Source organism: Hyperolius riggenbachi, chromosome 1, assembly GCF_040937935.1.
Source record: "Hyperolius riggenbachi isolate aHypRig1 chromosome 1, aHypRig1.pri, whole genome shotgun sequence".
Classification (NCBI taxonomy): domain Eukaryota; kingdom Metazoa; phylum Chordata; class Amphibia; order Anura; family Hyperoliidae; genus Hyperolius; species Hyperolius riggenbachi.
This window is the reverse complement of record NC_090646.1, coordinates 512,110,953-512,129,821: the sequence shown is the minus strand read 5'-3', so window position 1 is coordinate 512,129,821 and position 18,869 is coordinate 512,110,953. Positions and strand designations below refer to the sequence as shown.

Below are 18,869 nucleotides of genomic sequence, written 5' to 3'. Positions count from 1 at the left end.
AAAAAAACATCAAGGTAAACACCAGGGCCCATATGCAATTCACTTTTTCACCTGAGTTTTCTCTAGGTGATATTTTCACACCTTGCCGTAAAATGTGTTTTAAACCTCCAGCAAGCCAGAAAACATTCAAAATAAATTCAGTAGCACCTTTTCACCAACTTTTGGTCACTTTTTCAATTGTAAAATTTTGAAAAGCTATTTTAAAGAAAATATGAAAATTACAGTGGCTTGCAAAAGTATTCGGCCCTGTTGAAGTTTTCCACATTTTGTCACATTACTGCCACAAACATGAATCGATTTTATTGGAATTCCACGTGAAAGACCAATACAAAGTGGTGTACATGTGAGAAGTGGAACGAAAATCATACATGATTCCACTTTTTTTTAACGAATAAATAACTGCAAAGTGGGCTGTGCGTAATTATTCATCCCCCTTTGGTCTGAGTGCAGTCAGTTGCCCATAGACATTGCCCGATGAGTGCTAATGACTAAATAGAGTGCACCTATGTGTAATCTAATGTCAGTACAAATACAGCTGCTCTGTGAGGGCCTCAGAGGTTGTCTAAGAGAATATTGGGAGCAACCACACCATGAAGTCCAAAGAACACACAAGACAGGTCAGGGATAAAGTTATTAAGAAATTTAAAGTAGGCTTAGACTAAAAAAAGATTTCCAAAGCCTTGAACATCCCACAGAGCACTGTTCAAGCAATCATTCAGAAATGGAAGGAGAATGGCACAATTGTAAACCCACCAAGACAAGGCCGTCCACCTAAACTCACAGGCCGAACAAGGAGAGCGCTGATCAGAAATGCAGTCAAGAGGCCCATGGTGACTTAGGACGAGCTGCAGAGATGTACAGCTCAGGTGGGGTGATCTGTCCATAGGACAACTATTAGTCGTGCACTGCACAAAGATGGCCTTTATGAAAGAGTGGCAAGAAGAAAGCCATTGTTAACAGAAAAGCATAAGAAGTCCCGTTTGCAGTTTGCCACAAGCCATGTGGGGGACACAGTAAACATGTGGAAGAAGGTGCGCTGGTCAGATGACACCAAAATGGAACTTTTTGGCCAAAATGCAAAACGCTAGGTGTGGGGGAAAGCTAACACTGCACATCACTCTGAACACACCATCCCCACTGTCAAATATGGTGGTGGCAGCATCATGCTCTGGGGGTGCTTCTCTTCAGCAGGGACAGGGAAGCTGGTCAGAGTTAATGGGAAGATGGATGAAGCCAAATACAGGGCAATCTTGAAAGAAAACCACTTGGAATCTGCAAAAAACTTGAGACTGGGGTTCACCTTCCAGCAAGACAACAACCCTAAACATAAAGCCAGGGCAACAATTGAATGGTTTAAAGGATACCACAACCGGGAAAAAATATAGCTGCAGTGTGTTGGGGGTTTTAAGTACATACCTCTGGTCCTCCTGCCCCCCCCCCCCCCCCTCCGTCTGCCGCCATTCAGGAGGACCAGAGGTATGTACTTAAAACCCCCAACACACTGCAGCTATATTTTTTCCTGGTTGTGGTATCCTTTAAAACAAAACATGTGTTAGAATGGCCCAGTCAAAGTCCAGATCTAAATCCACTCGAGAATCTGTGGCAAGATCTGAAAACTGCTGTTCACAAACGCTGTCCATCTAATCTGACTGAGCTGGAGCTGTTTTGCAGAGAAGAATGGGCAAGGATTTCAGTCTCTAGATGTGCAAAGCTGGTAGAGACGTACCCTAAAAGACTGGCAGCGGTAATTGCAGCAAAAGGTGATTCTACAAAGTATTGACTCAGGGGGCTGAATAATTACGCACATCCTACTTTGTGATGTTATTTATTAGTATACCCGCCGTAACCCCAAAGCAGCAAGTATAGCCAACTATGACCATTAAATAATAAATGCAGCAACAGTTACCTCAGACACCAGAAAATAAACGCAATGAGTGCAGCTTTTCACCAGAAAATAAACGCAATGAGTGCAGCTTTTCCCCAGAAAATAAACGCAATGAGTGCAGCTTTTCCCCAGAAAATAAACGCAATGAGTGCAGCATTTGGCCAGAAAGTAAGAGACAGCCACACCAGGGAGGACAGAAAGAGAGACAGCCACACCACGGGGACATAGACAGAGAGACAGCCACACTAGGTTGGATAGAGAGACAGCCACATCGGGGGGGGGGGGGGAGGGGGGAGAGAGAGCCACATAAGGGGGGAGAGAGAGAGCCACATAAGGGGGGGAGAGAGAGAGCCACACAAGGGGGGAGAGATAGAGCCAACCACATAAGTGGGGGTGAGAGAGCCACATAAGGGGGGCGAGAGCCACATAAGGGGGGGAGAGAGACAGCCACATTAGGGGGAGAGAGAGACAGCCACATAAGGAGGGAGAGAGAGAGAGACAGCCACATGGGGGGGGGGGGGGAGAGAGAGACAGCCACATAAGGGGGGAGAGAGAGACAGCCACATAAGGGGGGAGAGATAGAGAGAGACAGCCACATAAGGGGGGAGAGAGAGAGACAGCCACATAAGAGGGAGAGACAGCCACACTAGGGGGGACAAAGAGAGAGACAACCACACCAGGGGGAGACAAAGAGAGACAGCCACACCAAGGGAGACAGAGAGAGAGACAGTCACACCAGGGGGGACAGAGACAGCCACAGGGGGGGCTGGAGGGAGGATAGACAGCCACATGGAGGGTAGAGAAATAGGGAAAAAAAACTGGACTCACCAAGTCTCAGAAACCAGGAATCGCAGCACAGGAATCACACACATCTCAGGAAACAGCAGTATCCCGGGACAGCACGAGTTACACAGTCTAAAGGACCCGCTTTCCTCTTTCCTCTGCAGGCTGACTCAAAAGCATCTGTTTCCCAGTGTTGAAGGAAAATGTGTATATTTCAGTCGGGCGCTTATGAGTCAGCCTACAGAGCACAACGGGGTCCTAAGGGATCTGTGTCTGTTCAGGCTGCTGCTTCTCCTTCGTCTGCCTTCGGACAGGCAAAATATTTGTGCGATTATTCAGCTGTGGCGACGGGGCAGCATGTTGCCCACAGAGATGGCCTTGCGTGCCGGAAGTGGCACACGTGCCATAGGTTAGCCTCCGCTGTCCTAGATGAAAAAGTGAATTGCATATGGCCCCAGGAATTCTATAACTTGTACTAAGCTACTCGTTGATACTGTTTTTATTTGATTCAATAAAGGCTTGAATTTTTTTTTAAGGGACATTGTACGGAACCTAACTTTATTGATGTAACTTGTACTAACCTTGTACTTGTACTGAAGAAAACCAAATATCACTTTTTAAACTTAAGGACTGCCTTTTTTTTAATTTACAGTTTGTCCACTTACGTTAAAGAAAAAACTGTGCATAGGGTGTACTTATTTTTTTGTATGGCTATATCTATTGATTTTGGTTTACAAACCCTCACCGGGACTTGCATTTGATTAAGAAAGAGCCAGTATTTGCATAACATTTCTGTAAAATTACAGTTTTGTCAGCATAGGCTACTTTTTTTGCCAAACACATAAACCGCTGACCTGGTTTGAACGGGTGCTGCCCGTGATTAGGGAACTTTAGCGCACACAATGAATGAAACACACAATTCTGGCATTCTCCTGGGGCTTGGAGTGATTAAGCCTTAGGTATGTGCTAAATCCCTGCATGACTCCAACGTGGAGGAAGTCACATATATGCTAGAAACAGCTTAGAATTAGTAATAGGATTAACAACATAATTATGGAGAAAACTATTTCGAACATTAAGAAAGACTGAACTGGGGAAGGAACTTCCATTTGTGTCAGTAAGTCAGTAATTAATTATATTAGAGACTCTCTAAATGTCTGTTTTATTATTAGAGCACAGCAGATCTGTTTTACGAGTGCGTATTATTTTGGCGCTGGGTTAGCCAAATGACAACTCTCCCTGCTGCCGCTAAACTCCCAGGCGTCGTAAAATGCTATTCCCCCTCCGAGTTGTCTGAAATGAACTGATTTACTGTTTTACAGGAAGGGAAGCATCGCTTCTTTCATCAGTAACAGGTGAAACAACCATCTTTAGCAGAAGTGGCGCTATGTCATTTACTGGTAACATGCAAAATGTAAACTATAAAGGTGACCATTAATGGAACTTTTTTTCACTAAGTGCGATCTTTCAATGAGATTTTTATGATAGAAAATAATGAGAAAGGTAATTATCGATTGTTCACATTTACTGAGCGATTCTTTCTTCAAATACAATCATAAAATCCAACTTTCGTGTCCATTTTATCATATTTAGCAATCAACCAAAGAATCGTTCCTCATCAATTACCTTCATAAACAGCAATTTTTTTTTATACAATTAGATCATTAAAATCGCAACAAAAGATCGCATTTGGTGAAAAAATTGTACCATTAATGAGCACTTTTAGGCAGATCAAATTACGTGCATGAACAACTGAGGAAAACATACTCACTTTAATCACTGGAGGAGGGACTGGAAAAAGCCGCTTGTTTTCTGTGAAATCTTCAACACGCAGAGTAGCAGACATGATGACCAATTTTAAAGGGCATCCTTTCTGTTGTAAAACACAGTATCAGTTTTGAAATGATTGCCATCCATGAAGAGAGTCTCAAGACAGCAAGTGAAAGTTTATCCCTTAAAGAGAACCAGAGAAGATATACCGTATATACTCGCAAGCAAGCCGACCCGCATGTAAGCCGACCCCCCCACTTTTACCCCAAAAAACAGGAAAAAATGATTGACCCTCATGTAAGCCGGGGGTAGGAAACGCTGGCCGCGTGATCCCCCCAGTATGTCCCAGTATAGCTAGTATAGTGCCCAGTATAGGTAGGTAGTGCTCAGTATAGCTAGTAAAATGCCCCAGTATAGCTAGTATAGTGCTCAGTATAGCTAGTATAGTGCTCATTATAGCTAGTATAGTGCTCATTATAGCTAGTATAGTGCTCATTATAGCTAGTATAGTGCTCATTATAGCTAGTATAGTGCTCAGTATAGCTAGTATAGTGCTCAGTATAGCTAGTATAGTGCTCAGTATAGCCAGTATAGTGCCCAGTATAGCCAGTATAGTGCCCAGTATAGTGCTCAGTATAGCTAGTATAGTGCTCAGTATAGCTAGTGAAGTGCCCCAGTTTAGCTAGTGAAGTGCTAAGTGCTCAGTATAGCTAGTATAGTGCCCCATTATAGCTAGTATAGTGCCCCATTATAGCTAGTATAGTGCCCCATTATAGCTAGTATAGTGCCCCATTATAGCTAGTATAGTGCCCCATTATAGCTAGTATAGTGCCCCATTATAGCTAGTATAGTGCCCCATTATAGCTTGTATAGTGGCCCAGTATAGCTTGTATAGTGCCCCAGTATAGCTTGTATAGTGCCCCAGTATAGCTAGCATAGTGCCCCATATAGCTAGCATAGTGCCCCAGTATGGGTGGGTAGGTGGGTGGGTAGGTGCTGTCCCTCCCCGCTCCCCCGCGGCCGCCGCTGCTATTACCTTAGGCGGCGCAGCTTCCTCTATCCCCGTCCTCCTCCGGTAACTCATTCACAGCAGCGCGCCTCTCGCTGCTGTGATGACGAGGAAACCATAGAGAGCGGCTTCCTGTAGCGGCGATGCCGTTACTATGGGAACCGCTCTCTATGGTTTCCTGCGTCATCACAGCAGCGGGGGGCGCGCTGCTGTGAATGAGTTACCGGAGGACGGGGATAGAGGAAGCGGCGCCACCTAAGGTAATAGCAGCGGCAGCGGCCGTGGGGGGAGCGGGGAGGGACAGCACCTATCCACCCACCCATGACTCGCAAGCAAGCCGACTCCCCAACTTTTGGCCCACTTTTGGGGGGTCAAAAATTCGGCTTGCTTGCGAGTATATACGGTAATAACATATTTATACATACCTGGGGCTTCCTCTAGCTCCATCAGCCTGGATCGCTCCCACGCCGCCTTTCTGCACTGCCTCTGTCCGCCGGTACCGGGTCCCGTCGTTTCTGCCAGTCGACGCAAGCGCAGTGCGCTCCCTCTGCACTGCGCAGGCGTAAAGAGCCGGAGGGAGCCCCTGTGCATGCGGAAAACTGGCCGCGTCCGGCGGAAGTGACCGGACCCGGTACCGGCGATAGAGGCAGAGGAGGACGGCGGCGTGGGAGCGATCCAAGCTTATGGGGCTGGAGGAAGCCCCAGGTACGTATAACATTTTTTTTTCATTTTTAAACGTCATTCGTATCTGGTTCCCTTGAAAGAGGAGCTGTCAGCCATACTTTCTCAGAAAAAAAAAAACACATATATAAGTAGATAAATACTTGCTCTACTTCCATACCATATGTATTGCACTGTCCACGTTTTGATTTTAGTGATTTTTCTATAGTAGAAAAAAAGAGAAAATCCTTCTAAGGATTTTCCATTTTAACTGTGTCTATCTTGAAGCCAATCCTGATGTCATTTCCTCTCTTACTCTCCTCTGCTGATTGTGTATGCATTGCCCGCCCTCCTCCCAGTCTTTAGGCACTCCCACCCAGCTCTGCAATAGAAAGTGCATTGTCTCAGCATAATAAATATTGGCCAAACAGAGAGGAACAGAGGTGTGGGAGGGGAAAACAGAAGTGAAAGCGGCTTCAGCCAATCAGGCTGCATTAATTAAGTCTGAGGGTAAAGTAAAGAAGCAAAAAAAAACAAACCAAAAAACAAAAAAAGACAACCCAGCATGCCCTGAAACTTCCTTTGTCCGGCAGATGTACCAAATAAGAGTCAGGTAAACTGGGAAATGATCATTTTTAAAGAAGTAAAGTAATAGTGATTTATTTTTTTTACTTTTGGATTGCCTGGTTTTCATCCTTATTACTTGTTTACCAGATAAAAATAAAGAATTGATTTTTGATTTTATGCCCGACAGTTACACTTTAAAGAGGCACTAGAACATTTAAGAAGAATTTACTTTTACGATAATTCCCCTTGTTTCAGCATCAGAAACACTACCTATATCTATATACAGTATTGCAGTATATTGGTATGTAGCCATGCCCTCCCATTGATGTTTAGCTTAGACTGAATAGATATGCTGAATTCCCCTATCCCCTCACCAGAGAATTCTGGGAGGTACGTTTTGTACTGGTTTGGGAACTCTCAGTAACCAAACATTCTGCAGATATCACCTGCCAGGACTAAATATGCTGCCACCTGTGATAAATATCAGAATGTAATTCGCTAACATTTTACAATGAAATTTTTGTTCACTTTCATCTAAAGTTTATAAATTTCAGAGCAGGCAAATTAAAATGCACCTAAATTATCACTATTTTTAGAGGTACTAGTTAATGTACATTTCAGCTTTCTGTCAAGTCAAACATGGCCTCGCCTCTTCCAGTTCCTAAGCCCCCCAATTTGTTCTTAACCCAATGTAAAGATTATTATTATTATTCACTGATCAGTAGTAAAGCTCTTGGGGAAGGGGGGGGGGGGGGGGGGGGGAGTTCACCTTATTTCACTTTCGTTGAGGTTCAGCAATATAAATCTTTTATGAAATGCAGATTCCAGAGAAGATATCCTCTGGCTGTATTTGTGTGCATCATCCTGCTGCCCTGGTTAATAAGAAGTTTGCTGTAATAGCCGTCAAATTTGGCTGCGGCCCTAGCAGACAATACTTAGTGCTGTGAAGTGCTCCTGTTACATTTTGAGAGAGGCAACTAAAGTAGCAGAGGCCTCCATGGGCAATTCTGCAACCACACTAACCACCTGCACTCTGGTAGAATTGGATTCGGGGCTATTCAGAGCAGAATGATACCAAGCAGCTACGGAGATTTACCTAGCTGGACTGCCAGGTGCACATGATGAATGCCAGGAATAAAAAGTGAGGCTGCCACATGACTGATGGTTGCCTACTTTTCCTCCTTCAGCCAGAGCCAGAATATCAGGTCCAACCACCTGTCGGTATCCACCCTGATAAGTTAATGTGAACAATTCCTTCTCCATCACCAGAGATATACCAGAGAGGTAAGCCAGGAGTCACACTGAAATAATGCCTGCATTCGTTTTACAGCCATCATGCTGCCTGCTGAAAGCAACTTTATATGCAAAATGTTTTATGACAACCCCCCCCCCCGCATATATGGCCACCCTGTAGGAGGCTATACTGTACTGATACTTAGTATTTTATAGTGGAATTTTATAGACCTCAGAAATAACCGAGAAATGTTGGCCCATATTGCATCTGAATGAGCCAATAGATGTTTCTTTAACAGCGGACACAATTATGAGTGCCTTCGTTTGTAACATAGTTAGTTTGGTTGAAAAGAAGACATCTGTCCATTAAAAAAAGCATCAATCAAATAATGCTGCCCCCCATGATAAACTTACCCAGGGCTTCCTGCAGCCCTTGCAGCCGACAGGTCCCACGCAGCATGTCCACTCTCAGCCGCTGGCCCGGGGTTCCCGCTGGTGCATAGGCCGAATTCCTCTACTACGCCTGTGCAAGCTTCGCTGTCAATCAAGTCCACATTGTACACAGTGTACTGCGCAGGTGCAGTAGCTCTGTGCCTGTGCAGCACACCGCGGACAACATGGGCTTGATTGACAGCAGAGCTCACACAGGCACACTAGAGATGACTTTGAGGTCGCCTTGTGCACCGGCGGGGATCCAGGGCCAGCAGCTGTGCGCAGAGATACTGTGTGGGACCTGTCGGCTGCAAGGGGCTGGAGGAAGCCCTGGGTAAGTATATAATGGGGCAGCATCATTTGATTGATGTTTCCTTTAAGTTCAACCAGAACTTTGTGTTTGTGCAAAGAAGAGGAATAACCTTTATCTCTTTTCCAAAAAAAAAACAATATTTGGACAAGGTATTCAAACCTGTGCAATTGGTTTACCACTGATCAGCAGTAAGTATTTGTGCTAAAGTCATGCATATCTGCATGGGCATCCATTTTTTCCCCACCTGATGAAACTCAGGAGAACAGCAATAGTCAGAGTCATGTTTTTTTTCCCAGCCACCTGTCATGTTCTCAGCAGTAGCAGACATCCTTCTGCACCTTCCGCCCTCCCACATTCTAAGGACAGCACATGCTGCACATACATTATGCACCAAACTGAATGATGTAAATGATGCTGGCAACATAAAGAACAGTAATATTATGAGTAAATGCTAAGCAACAATAGGAGTAAACAGGATGTTGACAATAAAAATAACCTTTGTGCGAAGAGGAACAATCCGAGATAAAAGGCCAATTAGAATGTCAGTGTAGACACTTCGTTCATGAGCTTCATCAATTATTAACACTTTGTACCTACTTAACAAGAAATCCTGAAATAAAACAAATAAAGAATTAATGTAAAAAAAAAAATAATGACTTAAGACTGACAACCCCCTGATTTCCACCAGACATTACATAATACAGCTCTTTCTACATTATATTCACCTTCTGAATTTCTTTCAGCAGGACACCATCAGTCATAAACTTTATTTTGGTATCAGCAGACACATTACCTTCGTATCGGATCTGATAAGAGACAACGCTGAAAGAAAACCATACATAGAATGAAGCTAAATAAAATAAAGCGAAAATAGGTTTTGTAAATAAGTTAAAAAGGTCCATTGTTCACAAAGCTAAAAAGAAAAAAATGCAGCCGTGACTTTTATGGTGCATACACACACCCAATTTTAATTGGCCAATTTTACCACCTTCATGTAGTATGAGAGCTTTCCTGCGCAATCTGTTTTATTCAAAATCTGTTGGGCCTCATACTACATGCAAGTTGTAAAATAGGCCAATCGAAATCGAATGTGTGTACCAGGCTTTACAGTGATAAAGCAAAGCCCTGAAAAAAGCAGGAGAATATTGTGCTTCCAGGTCACACTATGACCACCTGTATTGATCAGTAAAATATCCAGTTATGCAACATCCAATTACTTATACCATAAGGACAATGACACAAAAAAATGGCCATATACAGAGTAATCTGGTTCTCAGTCACACCATAAGCAGTAAACCCAGCCTCAACCCCTCCTAAGCCTACTAAAAATGTATTCATCTTCGGGCTGGATGTTTCCTATTATAGAACTACAGCACACAAAAAAATGACCCATTACTAACCTTTGAGGCAAGTTCATTTCCAATGCCACTCTCTGTGACATAGTCACTGCAGCAACACGTCGTGGTTCTGTGATACCAATTAGGTCATTGTCACTACATGGTGGAACAGATTTAAAATCAGTCACATCATGATACATTTATTTCAAGCAATGTTATTAACATTATAACATGGCAGTGCAATACAAGAATGAATAAAAGAAGTCTGCTGTGATTTCTTGTAGAATCAACCATTAAATTGCTATATCTTATAAATGTTCATTTATTTTGTAACGGAATGCACAGCACACAGCATTTCCTTATGCCTTGTGCCGGTGTCTGCTGTGCATTCTGCTAAAGACAGAGGATGTGTTTATGATCACACTTGACTGTTTGTAACCATACTTCCTCAGCTTATGTACTGCACTTGAAAGTGAAAATGGGTATTGAACTTGAACAATCATCAATTACTACATATGTATAAGTAAAACATAACCATGTGCTTCTCATTAATACAAAATCCTGTCCTTCATATAAATGGTTTATAACCCTAGAAGTGTATATGGGTGTTTTGTATATTTCAAAACATTTCTATGATCTTGCAGTGGTGTCCGACACGTTTCTCTGCTTTTTGCTACTTCCTCAGAGGGCCAGCAAGTCATAGAACATAGATATTATTAATGTGTTTGTATACAGGCAAAACCCCAATATGCAAGGTGGACCTAAGTTGAATACCTACGATTTTGAATGATCACATTTTGGTGGTAACACCAAAAATCAATAAAAACACTTGCAGAGGCCGGCTACAAGAAGGTTTCTTGTAACATTTCAATGATGATAAGTTTATGGAGAAGGCTTCGGAAAAGGGGGCAGGGCTTTATGGGACCCCCATGTTCACTACCAGCTAGGATCTTCCATAACAAAGATGTGGGGTGTAAAAAGTGGCATATTCTCTGTAGTGTTTTAGATGATAAAATGTGATATCAATAAGAGTCTTAAACCTAAGGTGAAAGAAAGGTTACTTTGTCAGGAAACACAGAAACCACAACCCACCTTCCATATCCAGCTTCATATAAGAACTGTGGCACCTGAGTGGTTTTTCCACTGCCAGTCTCACCACATAATACCACAACAGGGTTTTCTTTTATGGCTTCCATAATGACTTGCTCCTCAGCTAAAATTGGGAGTTTTAATCTGGCTTCCTGTAGGAGAGAATAAGAATTCTGCTTAAGTATTTATAGTATTTAAAATCAAACCCTTAATAAACCCTCCACACATTAACAGCCACATGCAGACAGCAAATCGAAATTGGCAGTATGCTTGTGCCAGACCTGTGGATCTTCAGTGGAGTTGTTCATAAGAGACAGAACATGGAAATGTATCTATTCAGTTTGATCAGCTGACCAATTTGTAGGTTTCTGATTTACTGTGATTACTTCCTGCTTTAACCAACTCAGGAAACAGAAGCAATGCATGACTGACCAAGAAATCATGACTTCCATCAAATCAATCACATGTTCAGACTTATCAAATTATTTTCCATGATGGGTACCTATACCCTTTAAATGACCGGTAAAACTACTTCTGAGTAGCCTGTCATGATGTTCTGTGCTTCCAAATTAATTATTCATGGCCTGCTCCTCTCCAAACATGTCTAGCACGTTCTGCAGGCTCCTAAACACCTGGGCTATTGACATTCCCACCCAACGCCTGGCTTACTTTGTTGGCAATGATTATAGGCCCACTTTAAGGACAAGAACAGAAAGAAATATGAGCGTATATCTTAGCTGAAAAGAGAAAAGCCTGTGGATGGTCCAGAGGCTTCTCATGTCCTCCTCAGCCCTACCACCATTGGCTGGGACCCTCTCCTAATTCGCAGCCCATGCTCCCCTTTATGTACAAGCACGGCCGTACTGTGCAAGCTCTGTTACACTGTTTAAGGATGGAATTAGAGTCCTTTTCTACTGAATGCATTGCGAAACTAAAATCTCCTCAGACATGATTTTACAGCCCTGAGGAAATCGCAGGGATGTCTTGATTATCACTGTAATAGCGGTGCGCCTTTCCAACTGCAGTGATCAGCCGTAATGTGATTTTTACCAACAATCACACTGCTTACTGCAGTCTTCTCTCATTTGCATTTAGGATGTAGTCTATGAGAGCAGGGCTGTGGAGTCGGAGTCGTGGAGTCGGAGTCATAGAGTCGGGCAATTTTGGGTGCCTGGAGTCGGAGTCGGGAAAAAATGCTCCGACTCCTAATGAATTTGTAACTGTAATTAAAATAGAAAATATGATAAAATGTTCTATTTCTCAGATAATAGTCATTAAAAATAATGTATATATACAGTATATATACAGTAATAGCTGTGCTTAGTCCACAAAAATGAAATAAACCAATCAAAATTAGTTACTTGTGCTGCTTCAATAAAGCAGTCCCCGTATTTTTAAGGTCAGATATACATATCTGATTGTGACTGTATATATGATGTGTACACAGGAATCTCTTATATATACTAAATAACATCTATGCTGTAAGAATAAAGCCTGATGTGTAGCCGTGTCACTAATAGAGATGGTCAACGAGATGGAAATAATTCCGCATTGATGCTGATTTATGCAAATGTATGCACTCTCTTTGCTCATGAAATCAAATAATTTGATATGTTATTAAAATTTGGTTTGGTGACTACAAATTAAAGGGTAACTGAGACGGATGAAAAGTAAAGTTTTATACATACCTGGGGCTTCCTCCAGTCCCCTTCAGGCTAATCAGTCCCTCGCTGTCCCCCACCACCCGAATCTTCTGCTATGAGTCCTGGTAATTCAGCCAGTCAGCGCAGTCCGGCCGCATGCCGCTCCCACAGCCAGGAACATTCTGCACCTGCGCAATAGTGCTGCACAGGTGTAGTATGCTCCTGGCGGCGGAGTGTGTGCATGCGCACTACGCCCGACTGGCTCAAGTACCTGGACTCATAGCAGAAGATCCAGGTGGTGGAGGAGTACAACGAGGGACTGATTATCCTGAAGGTGGCTGGAGGAAGCCCCAGGTATGTATAAAACTTTAATTTCATCTGTCTCAGGTTTACTTTGTTACACAGTAGTACTATACTCTACATATGCACTCCCCACAGAGCTGCAGGGAATCCACTGAGAATGTTGTGCACATTGAACACAGAGGTGTTGTCTGTCACCCATAAACCTTGTTCAGATTGTGCATGAAGAATGTGTAATAGAGGAAGAATCTCCTTATTCCCCTGCAGAGTACCTGCACATCATTCTTAGATGTACCCACACTTACATTGCCTAGGGCCTGATAGATATTCTTTGTTCCGGTTTGTACCTTTTACAAGTACTCTTACCAAGGACTAGTTTTAGTCTAAAGGGAATAAATATAGTAGTCTACATATCCTTCTCACTTCAGTTGTCTTGTAAAATTCCTAAGCGTTGGCAGTTAAGAGACGAATTTCATGTTACATACTTTTAATCAACAAAATTGTAATATGCAAATTAGAGGAGTCGGAGGAATCCTAAACTGAGGAGTCGGAGTCGGTGGGTTTTTGGACCGACTCCACAGCCCTGTATGAGAGTGCATCATACATAACGACGATCACACTAAAACAGTACAACAATACGCGGGAGATTGTGTTTGGAAAAAGCTGAAAATCAGAATTACATCACATTTTTGAATGTGAGTTGAAATGGAAAAGCGCTCTAAGGTACAGAAACCTGTTCTTTGCAAAACTGTTGTGAAACCGTGTAATTAATTAAAAGTTTGTGAGCATATTTTGCTGAAATCATACTCATCTTTACACCAAATTTCAAGGGAGAAAAAAAAAATGTACACCCTTAACACACTTAATACTAAAGGTGCCCACTTATGGTACAATATTCAGCGAAGAATGGCTCGAATAGTCAGATAAATGCGGTCAGAAATAAAATGTCTAAATACATCCATTATATCACCATCAATTGATCAATATGTGCTTTCAATGAATTACAACCGATTATAATAACCATTTGGTTGATTTTTCCAAACAACTAAACTGACATTGAGTGATTACCATTAGAATTATTCACAGTCAATTCAGGACATCAACGAAGTTTATCTTCTGCCAATCCAATCGCATCTCATTCACTGACAAATGTACAGTTAGTGGGCATCTTAACAGATCTATTTATATGGCAATTACAGCGTCCTTTCCTTGTACTCCATTTTTAAAAACTTTTATAGTACAAAATTATAAAAAAAAGGAGTAGGAATGGTCAATGAGATGCAAATAATTGATGTACAATTATGCAAGTTTTGTATTCAAATATATACAGCTTGCAAATGGACCAACCAAATCCTGCTGAGGGGGGATTAGATTGGTCCATTTTCAAGCTGTCTAAAATTGCATACAAAGTTTCCATAATCCTGCATCAACTCAAAATTATTTATATCTCATTGACCATCTCTATAAAAGAGCAATCACATTTTGTTCTCCATTGATCACCATTACAACCTCTACAAGTTATAGTTGTGGCAGTATACTTCTATTTTTGCCAAGAGATAAGAGTATTTGCTAATTGCATATACTCAAGTACATTTCCAGGAGGATAGCAACATAGGGACGTGCTGTACACCAAACAGCGCACTTTGGCCATGACTGCAAAGAAATGTAGGTGGCTACTAATTGAAATAAAAAAGTAATTTTTTTTTCATACAATTAAGTTTCAAAATGGATTTTGTGGAATATTTTTTTTCATGAAAGTGAGGCTACACTAAAAAGATGTACAACAAAGAAACAAAAAAAAAAATCCTGACCTGGATTTCGGGTGTCCTGTCCACAGGGATGAAGACTGCAGGCTGAGAGGATGGCGCTGCGGATGGCTGTGTTTCAGCAGGCGTAGTTTTGGGCTGTTGAGAGCTTTGTGAAAGCGTTTTAACTTTAAGCTGCACTTCATGGCTGTTATCATCCACATCCTTTCCCAGTTCTTTCTTTATAGTATCCTCATCATCAACTTCATCATCACTAGCGCTATCAGAGGACTCCACATCATCAGACTCCTCACTGGCCTCTTCCTCTTCAGCATTTCGCCTAGGTTTCTTATTGATCCCACTGATGCTGCTTATGCAACCTTGGGCTGGGCCCTCAGCACTGTCTAATGATCTAAAAGAAAGCACCCTATAACTGTCAAATTCTAAAAAAACAAAACAGCTTGAACATGTTGCATTTCCCAGTGAATCGCTTTTAAGGGACACCTGTAGATTAAAGAGCCTGCCATCCTTATTCTGTTTTACAAAGTGCTGCGGCCCTTTCACACTGTGGTGGTGCGGCAAATTGCCGCACTGCTACCACAGCCTAATGAAAGTCTGTTCACTCTCTACACGCTGTGGTGCGCTGCACTGGAAGTGCCCTATTTGACACGCTTCCAAACTTATCTGACCGTGCGGCTCCTGCAGTGGCTTGTGGCGTTCTGTGTCTGTCCGAAAGTCATGCAAGTCTATGGAGACGCGTCTATTTTTAAACATGATGGCGGCGGTGGTGCGGCGAACATGTGTGGAAGCATATTTTTACAATACGCTTCCGTGCACTTCCGTATTTCCAAAACAGGAAAGTGACTACAAGCGCGCAGCACTTTCTGTTTGGCCGGATGGCAGAAGGGGGATACTGTGTAGTAACACGGTGTTCCCTGAAGGCCCGTTTTTTGGCGGTGTGGTGGGCATGCCGCACCGCTGATGCCAGTTTACAGTGTGAAACCATCCGTACTGAAAATCTGTTTGTTCTTTTCATAACTACAAAGATTCACTATAAACAACTGAAACACTATGCATGCTGATCTCTATTTATATCACATAACACAAACATGTGGCTGTAACAAAAACAAGAAGGAGCTATATAAAGCCATAACCACTGGACTACTTTGTCTTTGTATATTCAACTACCAGATTTTAAACACACTGAGGCCCCCTGCACACTGCAAATCCGATTTGCGATTCCGATTTTCCCTGGATGCCACCAATACAAGAAGAAAAACGCAGAAAAAACGCAGCAGGCAGTACCGATTAAAAGTCACAAATTGGAATCGCATGAAAAAAAACGCGTCAAAATTGCAATCGGAATCGCATGTAGTGTGCAAGAGCCCTTAGGCTCCCTGCACAATGCAAATCCGATCTGCAATTCCTATTTTCCCTGGATGCTCTCGAATGAAAAATGCAGAAAAAACGCAGCATGCAGTACTGATTAAAAATCTATTATAAATAACAAATCGTATGTAGTGTGCAAGAGGCCTTATATAGGTTTATCACTAAGGCTAGGTTCACAGTGGTCAGTTGTATAACTCACGTGTTGTAATGACTGTAATCTGCAATGGAGACTGGCCATAGACTTTAATACAAAGCCTGGATGCAGCAAGTTAGAATAACGCGATCCATTACTGTGAACAAGCCCATAGCATTGTATGGGCAGTAAATTGACATGCAGAATTTTTCTGCAATGCTACTGACCACTGTGAACAGGGCCTTAAGTACAAGACCTGGTACTCCCTATTAGTGGCAAGGAGAGGTGTTAAAGAGAACCAGAGACAAAGCACCCTCATGTATTTTATTACATTTATCAGTGGGAACATGACAGTAAACACCTACCCTGCTTTTAGTTTCATTGTTATCTGCTTAATTAGTCTATTAGCAGCTGTGATAAGAATCCACCGACTATTCAGTCGAGGTTTGACCTGGAATCATTATAGCTGAGTCACTCCACTGTGAAGTGTTTTCAAGCCCAAGCCTTCCCCCTCCTGGCTTAGATTTCCTGCATACTGAGAGCTGTGATGACTGGGAGGGGCTGCTCTGCTGAGAGAGAAGCTCTGTGGCTGTAATATGATCCCTGTGTGCTCTGTCTGCATAGATGCTGATCACTGCAGTTTCATTCCTATGAGAGACACTTCCTACAGGCAGTACATCATACCAAAATGAAAGCACACAGATGAGCCTTTCTCATATAGCCTAGATAGCAGCCTAGTCTCATATAGCCTAGACAGCACATCCAGAACAACTCATATAACCCGGAAGGAGAAGGGATATGAGCTGGCGGCCATATTTGATTTTTCCTGGAGCAATAATGCAAAAAAAAACACTAAAAAAGGCACACCAGAGCGGCAAAATTATCAGGTAGAGCATTTATTCTTTACAAGCTATCAACTGATATGTTTATTTTGTGTGAAACGTTCATCTCTGGTTCCCTTTAAGGTGAATGGATCTACAAATAAATATGACTGGATAAAACTGGACTTCTTAGCAATATTTCTTTTTTAGTGTAGGACATTCTGAGGAAGGCCTGCAGTAGCTCTTTCTGCACGATTCCTAGTTGCAATGTCTGCTTAGCCTGAAGTGTTTAAGTTCGACAAATAATATGACTGCAAACTTACCGTTTGGCACTGAAGAGTCGATCGCCAGTGCCTAACTTGGAGGTTGTATATAGCAAGCTCAACTCCTTGTCCGAAGCCTGCACTTCACTCAGCTTACTGAGAATATCTGCTCTCTACAAAAAGACGAAAGGTGAATGCACAACATACCAGGCTTCATAGGCATATTATCTTTATATGAAAATTAGAGGCTGTGTTACATAAAAGTATTCTTCTGCTTATACCACTTCTTGCAATTCATCTTTAAATACATGTTTTTCCATTGCTTATAATAGGTTATAATAAATTGCTGAAAACAGCATTTTCTCTACTAAAAACACAGCGTAATCTTGGGGTTAAGTAAATAGACTCTTCACACCAACTGTCATAAATCAAGTAAAGGACACCTAAAATGAGAGGGACATGAAGGCTGCCATATTTATTCCCTTTTAAAGTGACACTAAAGAGGAAAAAAAATTATGATATAACGAATTGTATGTGTAGTACAGATAATTAACAGAACATTAGTAGCATAGAAAATAGTCTCATATTTTTATTTTCAGTTATATAGTTTTTTTTTTATAACATTGCACCATTCTCTAATATTTGCAGTTTACACACTACACTCAGCATTCTAAATGATTCCACAGAGGAAGCTAATGAACTTTTGAACCTTACTCTGCAGAGAAACAAAATACAGTGGACAGAAGATAGCGTTCTCTGCAACTTTGAAAGTGGAGCTAAGGCTACTTTCCCACCAAGATGTTGCGTTTTAGGGGACGTTATGGTCGCATAACGTGCCCCTAACGCAACGCATGGTGGTGTTGAAGTTGGACGTCAGATTGAGCTGTGTTATGCAGCTCTCAAAGCAGCCGCTCCAGGTTAGTGATAGGAAGTCCGGATCTTTTTAAGGATTCGGATCATTTGAATCTGATCATTGAAAAGATCCGGATCTTTGAACCAAATCATTTGAATCATTTTACTAGGGAAGCAGACTGGGTGAAATGACTAGCAGGACAGGACTTTCCCTGCACTGTACATTCTGTATGTTCCTGTTTCTTCCAGACAGACATCCACTGTGAACCGAATCTTTCATTGTGATGATCTGGATGATTCGACTCACAAAAAAAGATCCGGATCAAATGAACGATTCGTTTATGATCCGGACAACACTACAGTCCCACTACGAGTCTCCACAGTGCAGTGAATATTAATTAGCCATGTGGCTGGCTGCGGAGGAGGAGGGGAGACCTCCTCCTCCAACATTACTGAGCATGTGCAAGCAGTCTAACGCTGCTTAGCCCAGTATAACGTACAGCATGCAGCACTTACTATATAACGCAACGTGTGCACTGTGAACAGCACATTGATGTTACAGTGCTGTGAGTTAGGCTGCGTTACTGGCTGCTGTAACGTGGGACTTTAACCTCCCACTTGGAAAACAGCCTTATGGCCCATACT

The 18,869-nt window shown here is 42.3% G+C and overlaps 1 protein-coding gene across 1 annotated transcript in view; it reads right to left on the bottom strand.

The window, feature by feature from the left end:
• Positions 1-18,869, bottom strand: part of DHX37 (DEAH-box helicase 37) — a 70,806-nt gene that overhangs the window by 46,355 nt on the left and 5,582 nt on the right. Inside the window, exons 4-10 of the mRNA XM_068243840.1 lie at positions 17,433-17,545; positions 14,833-15,178; positions 11,082-11,230; positions 10,053-10,145; positions 9,378-9,474; positions 9,149-9,262; positions 4,440-4,541 (exon numbers count right to left, since the gene is read on the bottom strand). Coding sequence (XP_068099941.1) covers positions 4,440-4,541; positions 9,149-9,262; positions 9,378-9,474; positions 10,053-10,145; positions 11,082-11,230; positions 14,833-15,178; positions 17,433-17,545 — 1,014 coding nt within the window. The remainder of the gene's footprint in view (positions 1-4,439; positions 4,542-9,148; positions 9,263-9,377; positions 9,475-10,052; positions 10,146-11,081; positions 11,231-14,832; positions 15,179-17,432; positions 17,546-18,869) is intronic.